Source organism: Pelmatolapia mariae, linkage group LG7 (assembly GCF_036321145.2).
Source record: "Pelmatolapia mariae isolate MD_Pm_ZW linkage group LG7, Pm_UMD_F_2, whole genome shotgun sequence".
NCBI lineage: Eukaryota > Metazoa > Chordata > Actinopteri > Cichliformes > Cichlidae > Pelmatolapia > Pelmatolapia mariae.
This window is the reverse complement of record NC_086233.1, coordinates 63260854-63287061: the sequence shown is the minus strand read 5'-3', so window position 1 is coordinate 63287061 and position 26208 is coordinate 63260854. Positions and strand designations below refer to the sequence as shown.

Genomic DNA, 26208 nt, shown 5'->3' with positions numbered 1-26208 from the left:
ACAGAAAGGCTCTGCTGTCTGTGTGGAGCGTGTGAAGTTTGGTGACTTCTGTCTCTTACTGACTGACACGCCTCCAGATTCTGACCAATGATGGTTCGTGCCTTATGAAGCAGCTTGTTAATACACCATGGCTCCACGATTCAGGTGGTAAACTGACAACAAACGAGGCCTTGACCTGTTGAGGAGCCCAAATGCTAAAAAAGATCCTGTGATTAATGAGAAGATAGAATAACTGGGGCAGTGTCCAACCAGCACACCAGACTCAATGTAGGTCACAAAATACAAGATAAATTAGGAGAACAATGAGTCGCCTGGACTGGATCTCAACGTCACTGCATCTGACAGAAGAGCCAAAGTATTTGGGGCTTTGGATGCTGATGGTAATGAAAACAAACAGCTTCAAAATAAATTGGAGACACAACTAAAAACATTAACATTGAACAATAACTTGGCTACATTTGCACTTTTCTTCTGTGGTACAAACTGTTGTTACTGAGATCCAACACAGTATGCTTATTATTTTTATGCTTACTGTGATCTTTGTCACTGATTAATGTGAACTGGGTCTTTTTTCATTTGTCCTTACTGGTTGTTTTTCTCTCTCACATGTGAGTTTTTCCAGTCACGAGGTTAACTGATGATCCCTGGGACCAGTGGAAGACTCAGCATAGCTTCCAGATTTCTGTACTTTTGTATTCAAGAGTAATACAATCCCTGTGCCTCACTTTCTGTGTCTGCTTTTTGTTGTATAATAGGATCATACATATTGTATTATATAACAAAGTAGCTCAAGGCGACTGTGTGCCACATGACCAGATTTTTCCTGATGAAGCCACACACTGCAGCTTGGAAGCAGGTGTGGATCACCCATCTGATCTTTGTGATTTAACCTGAAGCCAGTGGTTTTGTCTCAAGGCAGCAGCAAAAGTGAGATAAATAAAAATCAAATGATGTCAATAGAGTTTAAATGTGTGCCTGTTCCCCACAGACAACAGCTGAATCTTGAGACTACCTAAAACATGACAAATTAATTTTACACGATGGCTACATGTAGCCTTTAAGTGAGCGGGACCAGTGACACTTTGCTTTCTGTCACTGTATAAACGTTTAACTGCACATCAAATTCATGAGATATCTTAACTGAAGTTTCAACTGTGTGTCTTGTTATTTTTTATATGATAAAGGACTGCTGCTGCAACAAATGGCTGAAACTTGTCAACATGACTCTATGCCCACATAGAGGTAGTTCAACTCCATATGAATAGACTGGTTCTTATATAGCACCTTTCTAACTGAGTACTCATAGCACTTTACACAAATTGCCTCATTCACCCATTCATACACTGTTCATGCACTCTTTTTCTATGCTTCTCCTACACAAATGCCTTCTATCACATTCATACAAGCAGCTTGGGGTTAGTACCTTGCCCAAGGATATTTTTCACACAGGCTAAAGCAACCTTCCAAATTAGTAGGTGACCTGCTCTACCTCGTGAGCCACAGCCACCCCAAGTAAGCATTACAGTAACAAAACAAGCATTTTAATACTGAAACTTTTGACAAAGAATACTTCTAAAAGCGACTACAGCTTTTCATATTGTACACGTTTCTGCCTATATTTAGAAGAGTTAGCCTACTACTTAGTGTTATAATACTACTACTACTACTACTACTACTACTACTAATAATAATAATAATAATAATAATAATAAATTATGACAGTAGGTGACGATATGCTTCGTTAATATTTGAAACTAGAGAAGAAGAAGAACTTCCGGGAGGGATGCGGGATTGTCCAATCACGATCGACTCCAGAAGTGCCGGTCGGGGCAAATAATGTACTTTCGTGCTGAAGAAACGGAGTAACAGAAGATAACTGTAAATACATTCACGCGTGGAGTATAAACAGGACCGTATTTTCTCCCACCTCACACAACAGGTATGAAGTGTGGTTGCTTCCAGCCGCGTCATCAAAATGAACTTTTTGAGTTAACGCAACACTGAGCATATGTAAGAATAATAGCAGCTTAGCATGCTAGCTAACGCTGCACAGTGTAATTCATTCTGACTTGTAGCTACATGTTAGCATGCTAACGAAGCTTAGCCAAAAGGATAGCACTACAATAAAATAAAATGAATTCAAACATGTTTTTATCGTGATTCACATCACGCCACTTCACAGCAGCCGGAATTAAATTTCATTTGAAACTGTACATTTTTGTTGCTATTCCTAAAGCGAGTTTATAGCAACTAAGCTAACACCACAGCGCTCCATGCGCGCGCTCCAGGTGTTGCTGTCAACTGTCCGAAAGCTCACAGCTGTATGTCCTTATATACATGGGTGTTTATGTTATTCACAGTTTGTATGTTATCGACTAGGCCTAGTCCTAAACGTGTTTTGTTGTTGTTGTTGTGGCAGTTCTCAGCTATATTACGTCTGAAACGTTTACGTGCTCACTTTACGTTTACTTCTGAATTTGTGTAAATCTCCATCCACGCAGTTGAGGAATTGCAGTACATTTTAACCCAGTCCCTTCTTCTAAGGATTGAAAATGAACAACAAAAAATACATACAAAACCTTTAGTCAGTGAGGTACAATGTTGATTAGGTTTCTAAAATAACAGCAACTGTCCAGGCCAGTTATACCGTTTTCCCCCAAAAAGGATGTGAGCACTCTAAAATTATAGCTCAAACCACTGTACACTATTCATCTCACCTCTGATGATGTTACATGTAAATATCTTCATTTGTTTGTCTATAGCAGCATGGATACAGAGGGATTTGGGGAGCTCCTGCAGCAGGCAGAGCAGCTGGCTGCTGAGACCGAAGCAGTGTCTGAACTTCCTCACGTCGAAAGGAACCTTCAGGAGATCCAGCAGGCGGGGGAGAGGCTTCGATCCCGCACCCTGACCCGCACCTCCCAAGATGCTGCAGACGTAAAAGCGTAAGAAATATAAGATAGAACTTTACTATTTTTCCTGAGGGAAATTCTTGTGGTTTCTGTTATTGCACAGTGCTATAAGAGTGGAAACAAAAAGGCGTAGAAGTCACAGAGTAAAACCAGCAAACAACAAAATAAAGCTGAACTATAAAATAACAAGATACAACCAAGAACAGTATGAAATATGAACATCAGTATGTGCAGATAGGCTGAAAATGTCCCACTGTTAATCATAATATTACTGCTACTGGCAAAAATGGTAATTGATAATAACAGATAATAAGTTACAAGTGTCACAGGACATGAAACATAGAGCATAGACAAACAGGACAAGTTCAAATAAAAAGGATAGGGTTGGGGGAACTGGGAGTGTGATTAACCACATACTGATCGTGGTCACATCATGTAAGGACGAGGAGTGCAAACAGCAATAGTAATGTTAAATAATTAGAAGAATGTTATCTATGATAACAATAATAATCATCCTTGTGTGTCATTACTTATATCTCCATCCATCCCACATAAACTCCCACATATAACATACATACATGTGCCAATGCATACACAAGAAACGGGGGGGGGGGGGGGGGGGGGGGGGGGGCACAAATGAATGGTTATCTATGTGTACAAAGTTGTATAAATAAAGTAATTAGATCCCAATACCAGTAAAGAAAGGGACGGGTTATTAGGGAACTAAATTGGTGGTAAACAGTCACACAAGGCATCAGGTCTAATTTTTAAAGATCAACATGAAACAAGAGCCTGGGAAGAGTTCCTTTTTATATATAGTGGTAAGAATCCTACTACTAATAATACACGTTTCATAATAACAGACTCCTGTATATCTGAAATGTGTGATTTAGTATAACCTATTGCAATATATTCTCATGTAAATAAAATGTAAAGTATAAAATCGTTTTTCATTTGTTTCCCATTAATCCGTTTGCTAAACACACTCATTTCTAAACTATATGTTTGGTTTTAAAGATTTAAAGAAGATATTCCTTAATCAGTAAGCTTGAGTGATATTTAAAGGATTTAATCTATTAATTTTAAAACTGCATTGATATTAGTTTGAAATTCTCTCTGTGATGTATGTGATGACACCTGATCTGATGTGTACAGTTCACATCAGTGCGTACAGTGTAAAGATCGTTTCTGTAACGGTGGTAAAGCGTTCTGCGCCCTCTAGTGGTCGTGTGGAGCAACTACAGTTATTTGTCAGTCAGTTCTTCATCACCTTTCTGTTTCACCTCAGGTCCATCCTCCTTGGTTCCAGAGGTTTAGACATCTTCCACATTTCTCAGAGGCTAGAAAGTCTCAGCGCTGCCACCACGTTTGAGCCCCTGGAGCCGGTCAAAGACACGGACATACAGGTACCATAAACTAGCTGCTAGCTAGCTGATAATGCAGTGTTTTTAACCTAAACGACCTGGGTCACTAGAGGAAGACTCGCTTACTACTGAGAGCACTGAGAGGTATTTTGTGGAGTGAAATAAGAAATAATCCATTGACAGATGGTAAGAAACTAGTACCTAGTCTTTTAATAAGTGTGTGCATATTTCACTTTCTCACAGAGAAACTGCATTTAGAAGTGAGGATTAAATTTGTTTTGTGGCTAAGGTCTGAAAGTAATTAACTGTAGATAATAAGTCTGCATTTTGTCCCCACTGACAAGATAAGCCTGATAAAAACTGAGCAAGTGTGAAGTTTGTTAGTTAAAGGCTGAAAATGTTGAAATTTATAACTGGAGGCTGAACAGAACAAAGATTTAAGAGATAACAGAAATAAGTACACAAAGCCAACGAGTTAATTATTCCAGTGGAAAATTGGGTTTGCTGTGTGACCCACAGGCTCTGTTTTTGTGGACAGTCAAGAAAAATGACATTCATGGAAAATCTCATTGGTTTCAAGGTCACATTGTGCTGTTTATTCTTTTTAACTTTGAGTTTTGATCATATTTTCTTTCTGCAAATTCATTAGACTGTACTTTACTATATGGTGACATGTATCATCAGTCACACTAAACTACATCTGTGTAGTTGCACTGAATTAAAAAAAGCTTTCACCCATGTAAAAGCAGTGCATGTCACATAGTGTATAGATGTGGCTCTGGAGGTTGTGCTGTGACTGAGTGTGTGTACACGATTGTATAGCTGAACAGAATTAATAGCATTTGTGATGGATACATGGTTGGCATGTTGTCGCATTTAGTCAGGCGTGAGGAGGTAGTTGTGTTATGTGTGTGAAACTGTCTTGTAGTTTGGCAGGTTTGAGCGTGAAGACGTCTGATGGATTGCCAGAGGCCATGCTGCTCTAGTAGAAGTTGGTTAGATCTGAAGATTATACAAGTTATGGAGAAACTGTGATAGTAGGGAGGTAGAACAAAGTGAGCTTATCGTGCGCTTCTGTCCTTTTTAGGCTGGAGGCTCAAAGCTGCGTTTGCTCCTATGGTACATGTGAATCTTGAACCAACTGTCTTGGAGACAGAAGGTTTAAATCTAAAACAAAGGTTCTGTTAAAAGTCTGAAAGTGCAAAATCAAAGTTGCCCAGTATTCTTTTAATGTTGAGTACCAGATTTTTTGCTCCCTGAGTGCTCTCTCCATCCCTTATTCCCACCCTGCTTAATCCTCCTGTATTGGTTACTTATTTCTCTCCACTGTATCTGTTCTCTCCATCAGGTTTACACATACATGTGCCACCACTCTATCACCCTCCTTTCTTATCTCTTTGTTTTTTTTCTTACACTGTTGCAGTCCAGCCTCTTCTCTGTTTCATTGAAATCTTCTTTATTCTTATTGGTCGGCCGGATGTATCCTGGCCAGGGTGGGTTTCACTCACTGACTGGAAAAGCACTTAGCTTCTGGCAGTGTGAGGGTGAACACACACACACACACACACACACACACACACAGACGAGCACTCCTCCCTGCGATTGCTCTTCTGGGTCTAGAAGATGACATTGCATTAGTTTTATTTCAGGAGAAATTTTCCACTGCTGTTTCAGACACAAACAGCTGCTCAATTTAAACAGCCAAATTACAGGAATTGGTCAGATAAATGGAAAGTCAGCTGAGATAGTAGTGTTGTATTGGCATTTACCTAATGGGCCCTGCGTTGAGCATATTCAGTATAAATAATTATGATCAAAAATGGAAAATTAATGGAGTGCACTGTACAGTTTTTCATATGATACTGATACTGCTGTGGGTATCTGCTGATGCCAAGTAGTTATCTGATACCAGTGTTAAACTAATAAGCTGTATTCCTCCTCTGGAGCTCTGCTGCTGAGGCATTGTGAGGTAAACCCAGAACAGCAGAGAATTGAAAAGATCGGCTCCGTAGATCAGCTTGTTGAGTCAGGATTGGACTCCAGATGTCAGATTGTTGGATCCATAGACTGCACACAGTAGTCTTTCATATATACGTGTAATCTATAAGCACAATGTAGGATGATTTCTGGACAGCCAGGCTAACTGCATAATGGAGCTTAAACAAAGTCTTCACCATCTTCATTAAGCCTCTGTTTAGTGGCGCAGTGAGCCTTTGCCAAAAATAGTTATGTACTTTGGTCTTAAATCAGAACGTTGTGATGCTCTACTCTACCGCCCCCAAACTAAAGGTAAATCTAGTCTTTAGCAGCATCAAAAAGATTTATGTTTTAGCCTTTTTAGTCGCTTTACAGCAGTTTAAGCTAATCTAGCCAGACCAAGGTGAGTAGTCATTTAGTAAGCTGTCTGCTCCCCGTGGGAAATTCTCTTTTAATGAAGATCATAACGTCACATGCACACAGTTGAATTTAATTGCAAATTGTGACTAATTGTGAACCTAATTTAACTGGGCGTGTTTGGCTCCATGACAGTGTGGCAAAAAATTAAGCAGAATTTCAGCCAGAATAAGAAAACAACAAAGAAATGTAGTTTAAATTTGAACCATTGAAAAGAGAAACTGAGCTCAGCCTTTTTCCCTCCATTTAACTGATGGCAGTCTCAGCCACTTTATATCATCAAGTATACACAAAGGAGCAGAGAGGTTATTTGATCATGATGACGATGATAATGAAGAAGGCATCACCAATAAGCTGTTTGATGCACTTTGTTGAACAGCTGAAAGCAAACAGCCTTGCCAGAGTATTCTTAACACACAGACTCTACAATTGACCTGCAGTTAACACTCAAATGCACTGATGTAGTCGCTCAAATCTTAGTTACTTTTGAAAGAGAGGTGGAAATAATGTCTACTGAAAAGAAATAAATGGTTTATTCTATAATTACACAGCTGGTGCAGTAACAGGAGGTATTCTTCATTAAATATTTAATAAAACTCTGAAAGACTGCAGTAGTTTATATTTGCAGTACTTAAAACACGTTTTCTCGTCACTGTTACAGTGACAAAAACACTTTCTTTAGGGCCGCGTTCACTCTTCAGTCATCATCGTTGGGGACTCAAGCCTTTTGTGTGTGTAAATGCTAAAATATCCGTTTGTCATCGCCACTTTTGACTCGAGGCGCCCACTTTCAGGACCTCTGTCACGTTCTCGCACTGCTCAGTTCAATCTCACACCGAAATGTCCTTCTTTAAGATCAAACACACATTTCAGCACCACCTGTGTTTGTACGTTATGGAGTTACACAAATGGAAGCATCCCCAAAATCAGTGCTTATTTATTTTTTTTTTAATTAGCTTTGATTAATATTAATTAGGAGTGAAGTTTAGCTTTAGTTTACTGTTACTAAAACTTTGATCTTGTTGCTTCCTTTCCTGTCACGATACACTTTATATTAGACTTTTTTCTTTGTCACAGTCTCACAGAAGACTATTTGCAGAAGTTATTGTTCGTACAGATGCATTCCTATAACCACACAAAGGATGCAGCCTGTCTATATTTAACTAACACCCCAGATATTATCGCTGCACATGGACAGAGTCTCCATTTTTACAATCAGATATTGTTGTGTTTTATCTGCAGTCTGTCAATGATTTTATTCATCAGCCAACTTTTCATCATCAGTTTTATTTTCAATTTATATCTACGCTTTACATTTTCCCCGTTACTGTTGCTGACTCACACATGCATGTGCACCCATGGCAACCCAGAAATCAAAGAATGTATCCAAATGTAACCATGGACCTCTAACGTGTGCCTCGTGCATTATCCATCTGTGCATCCTCGCTCCTCAACCAACCCGACCTCAGTGCGTCGGATTGTGTTTAATTTGGTTTAAGGGGTGCGAGGCAGTAGAGGCTGTAGGTCTCCAGGATAGACGGGACACAAAGGAAATGGAAAATGTGCTGTGTTTTTATGAGTGTGTGTGTGTAAATGTGTGTGTTTGCGCATGAGTGAGCTGGTACATGCCTCTGCGGTTCCTGGGTAGAACACACACACACGTTCATGCAGAGGGCAGTGGTGTGTGAATGATGCGTCTGTATATATGCTGAAGCGCTCCTATAGGTTGTGGCCGTATAGCTCGTCTTAGATTTTGGGCTTCGTGGACGTCGGAGCTGCTAGCAGGGATTAGCATGTTTTTAGATTGCACATACTATGGACAACTTCATATTTAGTAAGATTATGTGGTTGGTTAAATGAGGCTTAGTCTGTTCCAAACGTGAATATATTTACATCTCATGTTTAGGGTCTTTATCAGAGTGCAGTCTGCTTACATGTTTTTGTTTCCTGTGTTCCCATCAGTGCATACAAAGGATTAACAGGAAAGGATTCAAAATCAAAGCGAAGCAGAGAAAGAGAAGAGATCACATGAAAAGAGCAGAAAAATGAAACTGTAGAAGTGAAAGGCAGAGAGCAGAGCGGGTAGAAAAATGGCGACCAGCTTCAATATTTTTCCGTCTCCCTGTCCTTGTCTCACTTTTCACTGTTCCATCTTTCTCTGCCAATGCTCTCTTTCTCCTTTTTCGTACATCACACTCTTTCTGCGTGTTCCTCTGCTTTCATTTTTTTCCCTTTCTCTCTTAAATTGCATATTTTCACATTTTTCTGCTTTTTATCCCTCTCCCATTTACATCCTTTCTCTTCCTCTCCTGTTCTTCTGCCCTCCCCAGCCCTTAAACACACACATATCCCTCAGCAGTGATGGCATGCGTTCAGCGGACGCAGTTGGCTAAGCCCAGAGCATCTGCTGAGATACACGAACGCTCCTGACATAGCTTCACAGGATGTGTGTGTGTCTCTCGTGCACAAGCTTCGTGTGCTGAGATTGCATGCCTGTGTGTCAGGCGCTATCGATCGCTGCTGTATACGGTGTCTGAACCGTGTATTTATGAATGAATGTGTAGCATAGATTTGTCTGCACGTGGTTGCGTGCATCCCTGTCTGCTTGCCTGCACACATGAATCCAGTCGCGCGCGCGCGTATGTGTGTGTGTGTGTGTGTGTGTGTGTGTGTGTGTGTGTGAGTGTGAGAGAGAGAGTGAGAGAGAGAGTGAGAGAGACTTTGTGCACAAAACTTCAGGAAGTGCATGGATTAACATGCCTGAAGCTGTTTGTGTGTGCACGTGTGCACTATAATAGACAGACTGCATATAGGAATACCCCCCACGCACCCACCAACCCATCCCCTTTCTCCCCATGTGCCTCCCAAACCCTTCATTAACTAAACATGACCCTTAAGAGCATGATTAGCCTCCTTTCGAGACAGGATGTCGGAAGCCATCAACCGAGGGGGAAAAAATCCATTACTATAATTGCATTGAGCTGAAGGAGGGAGGAGAGAAGGAGGGAAGAAAAGAAGGATGCATAGATGGATAAAAAAAGAAGAAAATGAGTGGGACTGAGGGAGGGCCGTCAGAGATGCTAGGACGAAGTGAGAGATGGAGAGAGAGACAGAGGATGGAGAATGGCTGTTTGGAGGGGGCGGGGGTGTCAGCTGATGGCAGGAACTGATATTCTATATGAATCCATAGTTCTTTCTCGCGGGTTCCCCCTGTGTCTGAACGCTCAGTTGGTACAGCCCTCCGACAATAAAACAACCTCCAGCGAGTCTTGATGTGGCACTTTCACTCGATTCTCCGGCTCACGCACCAGAGTCACTGGCCTGCTTTGAACGGGGAAAAGGCTGCGAGCGGACCGCCATGCCGGCTCGACGGGGCACAGGGAACACGCCCCAGCATGGCGGCCGCTGCTGCTGCCCTGGCACAGTGACACAGTGGGATGGAGAGGCGAAGGGGCGATGCAGATGTCCTGGGCTGTCAGAGCCCACGTACCTAGGCTCAGACAAAGAACTGAAAACCAGTTTTTTACTTTTCCTTGTCTCATCCTGCCCTCTCGTCTGTCTGTCTGTCTGCCAGACAGGCAGAAAGGCTCTCCTCATGAGTGAGTATTGCATATATATACATGGATACACACACACACACACACACACACACATATACATATACTCAGTCACTGATGGGTATGTGCTTTGTGCGTCTTACTTTTTGTCATGTCTTCTCTGCTGTGCTACAGTGTGTGCAGACATACATGATGATGGAGATGATTGAGTCATTTGTGAATGTGAGGCACTCTGATCATTTATACTTACATGTTATAAATGTATGTTATTCATTTTCTTTATTTATATTTCACCACACAGGAAGTGAAAGAGTGAAAGGGTGGGGTTTCTCTCTCTCTCTCTTTCTCTCTCTCACACACACACACACACACACACACACACACACACACACACTCAGCCAGTGGTCGGTTCATTCTGTCATGGTAAATGTTTTTGCTTTGACTAATAATGACTTCCACAGTGAGGCTTTTCCCCGTCAGCTCGTTGAACGTGTCCTTCTGTAACCTCTAGATTCCTGGAAATCACACGTTTCTGCGTAGACTCGGTATCTTAATATTTTTCGTATAGTGTTATAAGCATGAAGCTGGCTCAAAAGAGTGAAAATTCAGATGTTCTGATTTGAATGAGTATAAAATAAGATTACCTTTATGCATAGATGGCGTGACTATCATTAGCAGTGGAGACGGGGGCCTGTATGCCAGCACAGAGATTTAGCATGCGTACAAGTTTGAAGAGAAACCTTTTTAAATATCACATTTATACCGTATGCTGCTAAAATTTAGTCATGTTTCATTTTGGCGTATAGAAAATAATATTTTTAGAGTCAAATGTGCACTGATCTTTCACATTATCTCCATACTGTAGATGAATTTGGAGACAAAGAATGGAACTTGGATCATTTGTATTTATATTTGAAGGCCGACTTGTCCTCGCCTTTACCTTCCTACTCCCATCAGTATTTCCTGATCTATCAACCATTATTAAATAATTTTCGGTGGCAGTGCTCCTCTTCCTGTAGAAGCTTCTGGGCTGTCTGGCCAGCAGGCTGTGGGTGTTCACAGCAGGTTGCAGATCTCTGAGGATACACAATACAGGGGTGGGGCAAAAGAAACGTGCATCTTTGATACGCCGATACCCCAGTGCTCAGTGCATCATCGAGTGTGATAAGCACATTTATTAAAATGTGTTTTTTCATCTTACTTACTTCTAAATGTTTCGGCGTTGCTTTTATAAATGCGTTTCTCTATTTCACGGTTATTTTTACCATTTGGGAACAAATACGAGGAGGAATTAAAACATTGGCAGCGATTAGTCAGCGCGAAATGCCGGTGTCTGGGTCTGAACAACGTGCCAGGTCTTCGGACTGTGTAGTGCTGATCAAAATTATAAAGAGGTTATATGCGACAACGATGCTGTGCCTGCCTGCGATGAAGCTTCAAACATTTTAAGAAGCAGTTACGTGAAACTGGCCACCTCCTGTGGTGAAGAGGGAAACAGTGTATCCAGTTACCAGCAGTCCTTTTTATCAGATATCTAACCGCTGTAATATTCATATTAGTGATTTATCAACCAAAGCCAAAAAGACAGAAATCATTTGCATGTCAGATAAATGGGATTGGTGGCCTCAGCTTTTGGCTAACTCATCAATTTACACTTGGCACAAAAAATAATGTATAGGCAAGTGGTTGGCAGCACACGCACAGCTGGCAACAGGCAACATAATGACATCAGTGACAAATGTTTGCCACGTGTTGAAGGAAAAATGACGAGGCAGTTCCCCCTCGGTGCCCAATGTACTGCCGTAGTTTTAGATGCTTTAAGCCCCGCCCCCTGCCTGTTTCTGTAAGGATTGTCAGTCTCATCGCCTTTTCTCCAATTTACAAGAACACTTGGAGTCATCGCAATCAGCCTCTGATCTGTAAACGTTTCCATTCTGTTCTATTCATTTTTCCAGTGCAGCTCTCCTGTGAGTGTTGACCTGAGCTCTTCTTTGGTTTGAGTGGTTAAATATAGACCTATTGTCAGCCTCTCCTGGGAAAGTGAGACGGGGAAAAAATGAGAGAGGGACAGAGCAGGAAAAGGGAAGCTAAGGGTAGCAGGGATGAGCTGCTGCTATAAACGAGCTACGTTGGAGTAGCTTCTTTTCTTTCTTAATTACCAGAGTAATGGTGTTACATATAAGTTCACTAAGTTTACCTTTAACGTGGCTGTCAGCCGTGCAAACACCAGTTTTTCTTCTTCTTTTTTTCAAAAGTCTGTAATTTGCAGTGGATAATCTGTCATAGATAATTAGATTTTCACACAGTAATACGAGGAAGTAAATGATGTTTTTCTCTGTTACTTTACACTGACCTGAATGAATGCTGTGGCTTAAACTCAGTGACACGGTAATGACCCGTTTTAGAGGAGACGAGCAGCGATCCATTATGCTTTAACACGATAAAGTCTCTAAAATTCAACTGTAGCACAAAACCAGATTAGCCACTGGTTATTTTCCACGTAAACTCAAACACCTGCAGCGACTGCAGCAGGAAACGTTTCTGTCCTATTTTCTGACCGGCCTCTGCATAGACTTTTTTTGGATCTTGACATCATCTTTTGTGACGGGAACTCTTCTTCTGCAGCTTTGAAGATGTCACAATATAAGTAGTTTAAGCTGTTTCCAAGATGGAAAATATGCTAGCTATAAAGATGTTGTTTGACAGACTGTAGAGTGCCTGAAACGAAATAAAACCCAAAAGATATCAATACTGCTCCACATGTACTGTCAGATGTTTAATGTCCCGTTTGCAAGCCCAGAAATAATTAACATGGAGAAATACAAATACTGATATCAATCAATCAAATACTGGTAATCAGTTACTGACATGTCTGTGATGGCAGGTTGTGCTATTCATCGTCAAATATAAGGTTCTGCACATTTTCATCATGCATTAGCTAAGCTGTAACTTATTCTTGAAAAGATATTTTCCTAATGTTTAGACTGATGGCAGACTCAAAGAGCCAACAGAGTTGAAATACACTGTCATAAATCTACGAAGCTAAATAGTGAAAATGAATATTTAAATGTTTTCAAATTTCTTGCTTTATCTAAGAGTGCATCTACATGGATTTATAGTAGCACGTTTCTGTTGGTCCGTGTAGGTGTTTGCCTGTGCTACATGAAGAGGGTTACACAACCCACGCAGACATGTTTTGCGGACAGGCCTCGAAAAGCTCACAGGTTCAACTCTGATTGGTTGAAAAGTGTGAAAAAGCGTAAAGAAGATATTTTCAAACATCAGCATGAAAAGAGCAGCGAACATTTCTCAGCTCTTTCTGTTATAACTTCTCTCGTGTCTGCGCGGGTTGCGTGGGACACTGCCCCCTGGTGACGGTAAACAGCAGCAGCACGTAGACGTCAGTCTGCTAAACTGTCGGTGGGCTCGTCGCAGAACCAACGCCAAACCGTGAAAAAGCCAAAAGAGATAAAGTTCTCTGTTGTGTGCGTGTCCAGGAAGGCTGCAGTATTACAGGAAGTATCGCACTTTTGATCAGCTGTGCTGTACAACTACACGATTATATAGGGCTCATTTTTTCTTTATAATAAACCTACTGAACATTTTACGTGTCTGTTTTCTTTCATTTTTTTATTCTCACTGGTAAAAAGGCTCACCCATAGAGTGATCAGAAAAAATCAGCACGTAAAATCCAATAATCATGTTTTTAATGTCTTTCTTTGACTGATCCAGTTAGGATTTGCAACCTGTGGTAAGCCTACTGTACCTTAATTGTGAGTTACTTGATGGTATTTTGTTATTGACAGTTTTTCAGAAAGGTGTTCATGCAAATTGTGAGCTTGTAAAAGGAAGAGGTAGAAATTGGACTGAGCTAAGCATTTGGACATGAGAGGACAGGAGCGAATTCAGCTTCTTAAGAGCTGAATAAACCATTATTGGCTTTGGAAACTAGCTGTGTCTCTGATCAACTGCTTGCTTTTGGGGGGTTTTGAGGCTGAATTATCCTGCTTGCTTCAGATTTAAAGTCAGACAAAATGTCATCAGTAAATGATTATTCTGTTATCTGACAAAGGGAACAACCTTCCTCCAGTCTAAGAAGCTATTATGGCAGGGCTGCACGACTTGCGGTTATATAAACCTAAAAAAGCAGAATAACTCAAGGTTAACAGCAGTACTTACCTGCACATGATAGAAGTGCAACTTTGCACTGACAAACGTGTTAATGTAAGCCAAAGCCAATAGAAACACGATGCACAGTGAAGCTTTCTGACAAATCGAAATAGATCATTTAAATAAATGCACTGACCTTTGTTTCAGTGTATTTTCTATTAGTCAGTGACACAAACGGGACAGCTGCAGTTTGTATAATCAGTGTTTATTTTTAGAATTTGCAGTTTTTTCTTGGTTTTTCGTGGTAAAATCTCTTTGTTGGAGTCGGCCACCCTCTGCATATGAATCTGGAAACTTGTATTTCTTTGGGTTATTTCATGTTTTTTGAAAACAATAACTCAGTTATAGGTAGTAAAATAAACGATGGGCAGAGACAAAGCACAAACAGCAGTGCAACTTTAAATAAGTAACATCTGGCCCTCTCGATAATCTGAAGCTTGTGCATGAAATTGTCACCATCCTCACTGAAAGGGCCCCAACCAGGAGGTGTGTGTGCAGCCGCAGCCATCTCGAGTTTGCACCAAAATGGAGGCCGTGGCGACTGCCACCGAAATGCACGGGCACAGTCTCCTCTGCGTCTGTATAACATGGCCATCATCCTAATCCCAACTTGGAAGGAAAGAAAACCGAAAACAGGAGGGGAACGGTCTCCTGAATAGTAAATGATGATGCACCTGCTAAATCTGTCCCTCAAGGATGCAGGTTATCTCCGTTTCGCTTTCTCCACACCGGTCGAGCTAATATCCTGCTTTCTGTGTTCATCACCGTGACTCCTCTTCTCCCCACATCTCTCTGTGTGTCCGCAGGGCTTCCTGAAGAACGAGAGGGACAACGCCCTCCTGTCCGCCATCGAGGAGTCTCGCCGCAGGGTCGGTATCTGTCCAGAGTCTCGTGGCCTCGCAGTCTTTAGTCCTACAGTGTAGGAAACTAGTTCACAGGCACTCTTAGAGTAACGCAGGCCTGCAGGGCGCACGTCCGAGTGCGATTATACTTTTTATTCTTTAGATGATTAAAAAAGAAGATGACATAATTAGTTCCAACAGTCACAGACACTGTGTGTGTTTGTTTGTCATATACTGAGGTTTACAAAAGCATTCGTTTCACTGTCTCGTAGCATCAGCACATCACAATACCGAACACTTAAAAACGACATTTTTAGTCATTTCTGCTCGCTGTGATCTAAAAGTCCTTCTGGTGTGAACCTTTGGGGAATGGTTCTGAAATGGCTTCCCTGATGTGCAGAGCTAATAGGCCCCGCGTTTAATTAGCTGCCGTTCCCATTATCTGTCTCCGCTCCCCGAGAGAGGAAAGGGACTTATGTGCAAGGGTGGGGGAAAACAAATGCACCGAAGATTAAAAAGAAAGCGGGTGTTAGATGTTCCTGCAGATTTTTATCTCATAGCTTTAGTTTTGACATCAACGTGAAAAGCAGGGAAGGCAGGCATATTACAGTAACCACTGGAGCTGTACTGCTGCATGGTATGTGTTTCTAAAACTGATGCAAAAAAGGTATTTGGGCAGGAAAAAGCCCCGATAACAGTATGTAATACATTTATAACATGAAGTCATTTTTGGCAGGCAGGACTCCGAAACTGCTTTTTTAAAATTGTTAAATTACTGTGATGTGTTGCTGACCAGGAACATTTATAGTTACGATTTAAATACAATTTTAATATCTTTTTAGACTTAATGCAGTTTTTAAATTGTTTAAAGCTTTGACCAAGTTAACCCAGTAAATGGTGGCTTTAGTCTAGATTTGCATCTCCCTAAGCTGGAGATTCAATTATCTCGAGTTCCCATTATCTCACTTTGAAGTCTCTGTGGAGGGTTAAAATAGACGCCACCGAGTCCTGGTGGAGTAGTCTTCACAGGGGTCTGCTGTTAAATCCAGTTTAGTGTGTGCCAGAGCGATGTTCATCTTACCTTGTGGATGTGGATTAACGTACTTGTACTACAAGGGCAAATTATTTTGCTCGTTTCTAGCGCTTCTTATTTTTTGTATGATCGAGCTCAGTGCAGACCCCTCCGCTCAGCCTGCCTGGCAAATGCATTATTTTAGCTCCTTTAACTTTAAGGTCATCTTGACTTTAAGCCAACTTATTTGTGATTTGCTACCACTCACAAACGGGAAGGTTTGAGTACCTGGTGCTTGGGGCAGAGATGACCATGTTAAGGACAATCTCCTGTTTAGCATCTGTAATACAGCTTGATCCCAGTGAACTGTGTTTTTCCCACAAAAGCACTGAGATCTCAAACCAGCAGCACCAAAACGATACAAAAGGTTAAAATGTCTCGGTCTGCATGCTCGAATATGACTGGAGGCTTGCTTCCCATCGCCGTTTGTTCAGACGTTCCTGCTGGCTGAAGAGTACCATCGGGAGTCGATGCTGGTTCAGTGGGAGCAGGTGAAGCAGAGAGTGCTGCACACACTGCTGGGAGCAGGAGAAGACGCTCTGGACTTCAGTCAAGACGTGGAGGTACGGGACAGAGCGCCGTATAAGTGCTAATGGTGGCAGCGAGTCGGTCCATGTTTGTGTGTGTCATTTTTAATGCCTACATGAATCTGTTATTCATAGTTATTAACAATAAATTCAGAGGTTGTTTTTCCAGTGTGTCTCAGTTAACGTGCAGGTGTGTCAACAACATGGTGGATTTATTAATCGTGACCTCGTTTGAGTATGTAGGAAACATTGCTGCGTAGACATCAGAACTGTCAAGTGCCGCATCGTTTCCGCTTTATTAGGTCTTACAAATAGCATCATTTTTGTAACACATTTAAACTTCTTGGACTGAATATGTCTGCTTCAAAGAGAATGTCAGGGCTGTGACGCGTACTCCCTGACACTACGCACTCCTACCTGTCTACCTGCTCAACTAAAACAAATAAGGTAGCGTTTTCATCTCAGACTCAGAAACACTATTTTTATCATCACCCTGAGTAAGAAACAAAAAACAAGACTTTGATCTTATTGTGTCCCAGCGTGTGTCGAGCAGACGGGCAGTAATCACAGAGTCGGGACAGGACGTCCTCCTGTCTCAGACTCTCAACATACAAATTAATGAGCAGGAAGAGTTCTCCTGTTTAGACACAAACGTTTCAGCAGCACACGACTGATCTGCTACTTCTGTCTTTGCTTACCACCTGACCTGCGGTCCATTACAGCCCAGCTTTGTGAGTGAAGTGACCGCTCCAGGAAGAAGTGCACTGGATAGCGTGGAGGTGGCCTACGGACGCCAGGTGAGTCCCCGATAGTCTAATTATTTTGGTGTGAAAATTTCAGGTAAATGCACACAGCACATCAACATTCCTGTTTTATGCAAATTACCTTTCAGTGCATTCATACTGTGGCATTTTGTACAGCAGGTTATTGTTACTGAAGCATTTTTATATCAGGTTAACGATGCAAAATCTGAATACAAATGTTACTATAAGGGAAATACATTTTTAGTGGTTACTAAAATGTGTTGTGCTAATGCCTAATAATGCCTGTTATTAATTGCTTTTTCTTATATAATAAATATGTAGCTGCATAGAAGAAGAATAAACATGTGTATTGATTACATACTGGGATCTAATGAAGGGGAAAAGGAGGACATCAACAGAATGTGTTTTAATACCCGACAAAGCAAACAGCGCCGCTGACCTTGGTAGTAATAATCATCATCATCATCATCTCTAGCTGTGTTTTGTTAAAGACGTAAAGCTGTCAGCCCGATCGTTTGGTTGAAACGGGGTTACAGCAAAGCCTGGAAGCTGCAGATCAAACATATGGATTAATTGTTCTGCAGAGGGGGCGCGTGTCCCCGCCCCAGCGCTCCACCCAGCATCATCCAGGATGACCTTCTGTCGCTTCCACTCGCTGCACCACAGAGCGCATTTTATTACTTCGACCATGTGTCGACACATTGCGTGCGGCGTCGTTTGTCTGATTTTCGTGATCCTCTTTGATGATCTCGTGAACATTTTGATACTTTTCGTGCTGTTTTTTATTGTGAACCATTTCACTCGATGGTCGTAAAAAAAAGGTTAATTTTTAAGTTGTTAAGTTTATATGAAAGTTTTGACATTTCCTTATAAAACGAGCATTTAACAGTTTGTGGACCTACCTCCGTTTTTTTCTCCGTCAGATCTACATTTTCAATGAGAAGATAGTGAACGGTCACATTCAGCCTAATCTGGGAGATTTATGTGCTTCAGTAGCAGAAAGCCTGGACGACAAGGTAGGAACGCTGATCTCTCACTGATGTATCAGCCTGAAGTTACTTGTTACTGACAGATGTAACAGATTACTCGGTATGAATGCACCTTTCTTTCTCTCTCTTTCCTCCAGAACGTATCAGAGTTGTGGCTGATGGTGAAGCAGATGACAGACGTGTTGTTGGTTCCAGCCAAAGACACTCTGAAGAGTCGCACCAGTGTTGAAATGCAAATGGCCTTTGTACGCCAGGCACTTGCTTTCCTTGAGAACAGGTAGCCGGTCCTGTTTTTGTGGATACATGCACTGGATATACAGTTTGCTGAAATTAAGCTAGAATAAACCATAAATATGAATTCCATCTTTCCCAGTTATAAAAGCTACACCATGGTGACTGTCTTTGGGAACCTCCATCAGGCCCAACTAGGAGGGGTGCCTGGAACATACCAGCTAGTGCGCAGCTTCCTCAACATCAAGCTACCAGGGCCTCTGCCTGGCATGCAGGTACCACACGTGTATACACTGTTTAAATGTTTGGCTAATAAAGAAAGCCTGCAACACGCAGCTTTATTTAACTTTCCTACAGGCCTCATCACTTTTTTTTAAAATTGCATTGGATTGCATTTTTCTTATTTCCACTCCAGTTGTTATCTGAATAACCTTTACCAGACTCATTTGCTTTCCTAACTGTTGCAGTAATACTGTCTGTGCAGGGTGACCCAGACTTGGTGCATGAGTACCTAATCAGAATAATCTGATGGGCTGATCAGAAATGTCATTTATATTTAAGAGTTTATCTTTTCTTTGGCATTCATGCAGTTGGTCATGCACACCTGTGCTCTAAAAGCCAGCGACTGATAGGTGCAAACGGTTTAATTTCCCACCGTTGCTTCACTGATTCTTGATGAGTCTGTGTGGCTGACAGGTCACATCTGCCTGTGAGGTTTGGATCTTGATCTTGATGCCGTCCAAAGCTCCGACCGTCTGAAGAATTAAGCAGTGGCTGAAAAATAAATAAATAATACGACCACTCTGTTCAATTTGCACAATAGGACGGTGAGATAGAAGGCCACCCAGTGTGGGCTGTGATCTACTACTGCCTGCGCTGTGGCGACCTGAATGCAGCCATGCAGGTGGTGAACAGAATGCAACATCAGCTGGGAGATTTCAAGACCTGGTTTCAGGAGTACATGAACAGTCCTGACAGACGGTGAGCTCCTCTCAGCTTACTCTCATCCTCTGCACACAGAGAAGTCCTGAAGGTCAAACCAGTCTTATCGCACTTCCCGTTTTATCTGTTTTTCTTCTTTAGACTTTCCCCGACTTCAGAGAACAAGCTTCGCTTGCACTACCGCAGAGTGCTGAGAAACTGTGCCGATCCATACAAGAGAGCTGTCTACTGCATGATTGGGAAATGTGACATCAATGACAACCACGGAGAGATAGCAGACAAGACTGAGGACTACCTCTGGCTTAAGGTACCGTTCCCTTGGTTTGCTGTTTTTGGGTTAAAGGCACGATTTCCTGATCCTGGTCGGTTAGAGATCATCGTCCCAGTTTGATATCTCCGTGCTGCTCCCTTGCGTAATGTGCGTCGCGTTGTGTCCCCGCAGCTGAACCAGGTGTGTTTCGATGATGACGGCAGCAGCTCTCCTCAGGACAGACTCACCCTGCCACAGCTACAGAAACAGCTGCTGGAAGACTATGGTAGGGGACTGAAATTCTCCTTCAGCTCTCGAAATAACTACAAATATATGAACTTTAGTTTCCTGAGAATTGCGGTGCATCACATTGCCTCTCCACCTTCCTCTTTTTCCATTATCTCTTTCCCCGTAGCACAGAGGAACAAGCACAGGCTTGCACAGCCGAGCTGTTTGCACCTCCCAGGTTGCAGATTTTATTTGGGTTACTGTTTGCTCTTTGCCTCTCGTGCTGTTATGAGACTGCATCCATGTTTGTGCGGACACGTAGAACGCAGGGTGACGGCATGCATACGGACGATCAGTCCCTCGTAAGGAGCGAGTCGTCTGAGAAACAAAATCTTATGTTAAATTTGAGTCCGTTAAAACCTTTTTACCATAACTACATCAAAATGAGTTTCCTTTAGTGCTGATTTGGTTTAAGCCATTAAAATGTTCAAACAGACATATTAGCGATGGTGCGAGCACTTCTGTGCACTCAGTGCAAAAACAAAATAACCTAAAGAGTCGAGGTGCACAACCGGAAATGTGTGTGTGCTGGTGACGAATCACAGCATGGCAGAAAAGGTGTTTTACATGGAACGCTTCAGGATTTGCTTCATCAGGTGATTATTGTTGCCAGCATCTCGTTGTGTTCTTATATTATGTCAGATTCACAATTTTTAAAATATCAAATATTATTAAAGAGAAGTGATTCATTTTCCTGTGTAACTAATCGCTCGATGAATATTTCAACTATTTTCCTGGACATGAATATTCTTGCTTCTCTTTGCTGTATCAACAGCTCTAAGTACTACCCTCCCCATAAGCCTCAGCAGCTGTTGCCATGGACGACGAGCCAAGTGTGACTCAGAGCTTTGTCATAGTCGGCAGGAACAAAAGTTCACGAGTCTGTTTGTGAATTGATTTCTTTTCTGTAACCTGGAAATGTGGAAATAGCAGCAGTCGTTCATCTTTGTGCTTATGATGATGAGACTTTCCTGCTTTGGAAGCGCTACAGCTACCTGCATCAAATTAACCAACACCTACCACCCCATCTCCACAGGCTTTATCAAACACCGTCAGCAAAGCTCCTCAGCTTAAAGCAGGGAGAAATGAAAATGGGTCAAACGCCCGAAACAAACTGGGTCGAGTTTATGTCTCACCATAATTAATATTACAGCAAGAGACTCGGGGCACATTTTGGGGCATTCGTGGTGTTGAGCATGGAGTTGTACACCAGAACGCTGAGCGCAGCCTTAAAGAGAGCTGTGGTCAGCTGCTCACGCGTGTAAACAGGCACCATCAGACACGCTTTGATTCTTCATCCAAAATCGATTTAAAGTAAGACTTCCCACTTAAACACCCGCATGTCCGGGACACAAGTGCAAGGGCACGAGGAGGCCTTCCCTCCCACAGACGGACAAAAGCACAGCTTTCTCCCTCGGGTGTTGCCTTCTCCGGGCTGATCCTGCACTGTTCAGATAAGACTCGGAGCTCTCTCTTACTCTCCCTCTCTCTCTGTCCATCTCCCATTTTCCCTCTGCCGCCCTCGCTGCTCGGTGGGAAGCACAGCCCGAAGCCTCGTTCTGTTTTCTCTCTCTCTGCCGCTCGCCTCCCTCGGTTGTCTGGCACAGCGTTCCTCGTTGTCCTCCATCTTGCTTCACAGCAGGACACGAAGCCCAAAACTCATCTTCATTTCTCTCACACGCTGCCGGTGCCGGGCTCGTCTGTTTTCCTGCATCCCTGTCCTCTATTATCCCCGTCGTCGTCCCTCCTTCCTCCCACTGATTTTTGTCCTCTTTCACATTCTTTGCTGTGCATTTCTTCTTTCTCTTTTCTTGTTTGCAGCGCCCTCCCCCTCTCCCCCTCTCACACCCACACACTCCTATCTCTCCCCCTTTGTCCTTTTTATTCCCTTCATCTCCCCCCTCTCTCTCCTCTCTCTCTCTCTCTCTCGCTCTCCCGTTTTGAACTAAAACGCTGGGAGTCTGAGATAAGGCTGTAAAATGGCTGACATGGTCCACCCTGCTCTCCTCCTCAAACTTTCAGCCAACAAGAGGATTAGGAATTATAATTAAAAAGTAAACTTGATGACTAAGTACCTGCACTCAAAAAAACGTCTTTAAATTTCTCCTCCCATGTTTAAAAAAACTGGACGTGGCCGTGTGCACACCTCTGTGAAGCGACAGCGTTAAACAAAAATCTCCCAGCACAGAGTTTCTCTCTGTGAGACGGTGAAACACCCACACAGGTGACTTCCATCCATCTCAGCAGAGTGATTGGAAACACTCGTTTACTATGTTCATGTGGATAATAAACCCGTGTGAGCAGCGCGACCCGTTTCCTCCTGAACGTGTTTGCAGGTTTTGGTCACAGACACTTGATTTTCCCACCTTCCATCTTTATTCCGCCTTTTCTCTGCAGGAGAGTCCCATTTTTCTGCGAGCCAGCAGCCCTTCCTGTATTTCCAGGTGTTGTTCCTGACGGCTCAGTTTGAGGCGGCGGTGGCTTTCTTGTTTCGAGTCGAGCGACTCAGGAGTCACGCCGTGCACGTGGCGTTGGTCCTGTATGAGCTACGGCTGCTGCTGAAGTCCACCGGTCAAAGCGCTCAGCTACGTGAGTATCACCTTTATTTTGTAGGGTAATGCACATGCATATTCTATTTCCTGTCGATCTCACTGATTACATCCTCCCCACAGTGAGCCAGGAACCCGGTGACCCTCCCATGGTGCGTCGGCTCAATTTTATCCGCCTGCTCATGCTCTACACTCGCAAGTTTGAGTCCACGGATCCGCGAGAAGCACTGCAGTATTTCTACTTCCTGCGGTAAACACATTTTCTCGCCCTGCACTACACACGCGATACATTGTATAGCTCCAAGTTTAAATTCATATTTCATGTTTTCTTTTTTGCAGCAATGAAAAAGACAACCAGGGCGAGAACATGTTCATGCGCTGTGTCAGCGAACTTGTTATTGAGAGTCGAGAGGTGGGCGGCCCGTTTTACTCTGTGATCAAACGTTAGCACAGTTAATACAGAATGACTGAATAGAAGGTTTGCACTGGTGACAGACAAGCTGATGTTTAACATCTTGGTTTCTTTAGAAGATCAGAGCAGAGCTGGTTCACTGTGCTTCTCATGGGGCAGATAAGACCTGCATGATTCCCAGTGTTGACCTCGTTAAATAGGAATGTCTCTGAAACAGAGCTCATCTGTTTAAAAAATACTTAAAGAATATGAGAAATAGGTATATGTTAAAGCAACGTTTGACAAATGTTTGTAATAAAAAAGAACAAATGTGAGGAGCATGGAGTGAATTTTAGATTCAGAACAATGTGTTGCTCTCTCTGGTTTTAATAACAGATCTCTCACCTGGAAAATAAGTTTATATGTAAAATGTGACGATGTTGGATTCATTTATTTATTGTCATGTGGTGATTTTTACTTTGTCCTTTTTTAGTTCGACATGCTTTTGGGGAGATTGGAGAAGGACGGCAGTAGGAAGGTAGGACGATGGACACGTCTTCGATGTCTCGGCTCATTTTCATCTCGTCGATGGTTATTTCTATAACCTGACTGTGCCTCCCTCACCTACTGTCTACCCATGTCTTCCTCGTCTTGTTTTGAATTTGTCTTCCCTGTCACTCTTTGTGTGTGTGTGGGGGGGGGCTGCACACGCCCCGTTCAGCATCACTCGGTTCTGCTGTCACGGGTCGTCCCACTCACGACTGACAATGTTAAATGCGTCACGGCGCATCATTAGACGTGCAGCTTCATGCTGTCCGATCGAGGGCCGTTCTGTATTAACTGCTTACTTAAAAATATGCATCGACTTGTTTTGATGGACAGTCAGACTTTAAGGACGGGTTTTATTTTATGTTTTAGTAACACAATATAACAGGATGCACATTATTACTGTCAGAACTGCACCGTTCTCAGCCTCACGCCGGTCTCCCATCCTCTCCTGTCTAGCCCGGAGTCATAGATAAGTTTGCTGGGGACACCAGAGCTATCATCAGTAAAGTGGCTCTGGAGGCCGAGAACAAAGGTTTGTTTGAGGAGGCGGTCAAACTGTACGAGCTGGCCAAGGTGAGCAGACCGTGCACTGCGCAGTATCTCTGCAGAGCTGTCGGTGTGGGATTCTTTCACTTTACATGTGTCTCTGCGTAGAACCCAGATAAGGTGCTGGAGCTGATGAATCGGCTCCTGAGTCCCGTCATCGCCCAGGTCAGCGCGCCTCAGTCCAACAAGGAGAGGCTAAAAAACACCGCCGTGGCCATCGCCGAGAGGTAAGGACACGGACACGCCGTGCGCTGGTCAAAATCTACACACGCACCTCCTTAACCTTTTATTTTCCCTCTGCAGGTATCGCTCTCAGGGCGTAGCAGGAGATAAGTCCGTCGATAGTACCTTCTACCTGCTCTTAGACCTGATGACGTTCTTCGACGAGTACCACGCGGGGCACGTCGACAGAGCTTATGATGTGAGTGCAACTCTGAAAATGAACCCAGAGGTCAAATGAACAAACACAGACATGAAGGGAGACGCACGCAGCCTCGTCACATTAACGCTGCCTCTCTCTGTCAGGTGATGGAGCGCTTAAAGCTTCTTCCGCTCAGTCAGGACAGCGTGGAGGAGAGAGTGGCGGCTTTCAGGAACTTCAGTGATGAGGTGTCGACTCGGTTCTGGACACCAGACACAAAACCGATACTCAGTCTTTATATGGACTCCACTTCTCTGCTTTCTCTTTATTTAAATGTCGTTTTGTTCCTCCAGGTGCGTCACAACCTGTCTGAGGTGCTGTTGGCCACCATGAACATCCTCTACACACAGTACAAACGCCTGAAGGGGGCGCCAGCCGGCACACCGGGACGGCCACAGAGGACCATGGAGGACAGAGACACGGTGAGGAAATGAGCACAGCACTAAAGACGTGTGTGTTTATAGGTAGATCTGAACATAGTGCATTCTGTTTTTATACAAAGATCCATTTACTTTAAATATTTGAGCTAATACGAGTACATTTAGTGGTAAACTGAATATATTCACTTACATGTGAGATAACATTTTTGGCAGAATTTCTCGTTCGTCCCTTGTCAGTATGTCTCCGTCGCTCCTCTGGATTCTACCTTTTCACTTCTACTTACATCAGACATAGAAAGTCTGGATGACCCAGAAGCTTGCTGACTACAGCTGGTGTCTACAGAAGGATTTTAGGTTGTGTCGAGCCGGCTAGTGCAAAGACAGCCTGTCTATGCCCAGCTTGCATGTTGTTAAATAAATATTCTGTCTCACTGATGCGTTATGTTAACACGCCATCTCTTCTCTGAACAGCAACTACGCGGTCAGGCCAGAGCCTTGATCACCTTCGCTGGCATGATTCCCTATAACATGGCCGGGGACACCAACGCGAGACTGGTGCAGATGGAGTTACTGATGAACTGAGACTCACACGCACACACACACGCACACGATGACCAGAAACCTCTGGGCTTTTGAAGACCGGCTCATTCACACGCTCACCTGTCATCTTGTTTTGTAAAAGCCGCAGCGTTCATCGCCATGTTAAGCCATACGTTGGTTTTTTTGCTCATCTGAAATCCTGTCAGTCTGTTTTTGTTATTTCCATTGTTTTGTTTCATATTTGTATCTGTGATGATTTGGAATAAAAAGTTTGCTTTTCATTCGTCTTTTTTATTTTGAAACATTTTATGTTTCGTTACATTTTCTTCCTTTTTTTCCTCATTTTGCTTCATTTTATTTCAGTGCTACTGTCAAAGTTGTGAAAATATTATAATATATGTGTTTAATACAAGTTTTCAGTTTTATGTGGGAGCCATTACATGCAGGCTTGAGCACATTAGTCATCACGCACCTATATTAACTTGCACAAAGGAAATACTGGCGAATACATCCTGAGAGTGAACTCGTCT

The 26208-nt window shown here is 42.8% G+C and overlaps 1 protein-coding gene across 3 annotated transcripts; it reads left to right on the top strand.

Moving 5' to 3' along the window:
- Positions 1-1812: 1812 nt before the first annotated feature.
- Positions 1813-25959, top strand: nup93 (nucleoporin 93). 3 transcript variants are annotated; one of them, XM_063480190.1, is made up of 22 exons: positions 1813-1939; positions 2766-2945; positions 4201-4318; positions 15204-15266; positions 16746-16874; positions 17561-17635; positions 18526-18618; positions 18729-18868; positions 18965-19097; positions 19646-19803; positions 19906-20071; positions 20207-20300; positions 22700-22891; positions 22975-23101; positions 23191-23263; positions 23736-23780; positions 24248-24364; positions 24446-24564; positions 24641-24758; positions 24863-24946; positions 25052-25180; positions 25610-25959. In XM_063480190.1, the coding sequence occupies exons 2-22, from the start codon at positions 2767-2769 to the stop codon at positions 25718-25720; spliced, it is 2463 nt and encodes an 820-aa protein (XP_063336260.1). In that variant the 5' UTR covers positions 1813-1939; position 2766; the 3' UTR covers positions 25721-25959. The 3 variants fall into 3 exon arrangements, with proteins under 3 accessions (XP_063336260.1, XP_063336259.1, XP_063336261.1); XM_063480189.1 differs by having other exon boundaries at positions 2763-2945; XM_063480191.1 differs by lacking the exons at positions 1813-1939; positions 2766-2945; positions 4201-4318 and adding an exon at positions 9945-10269.
- The last annotated feature ends 249 nt before the right edge of the window (positions 25960-26208 follow it).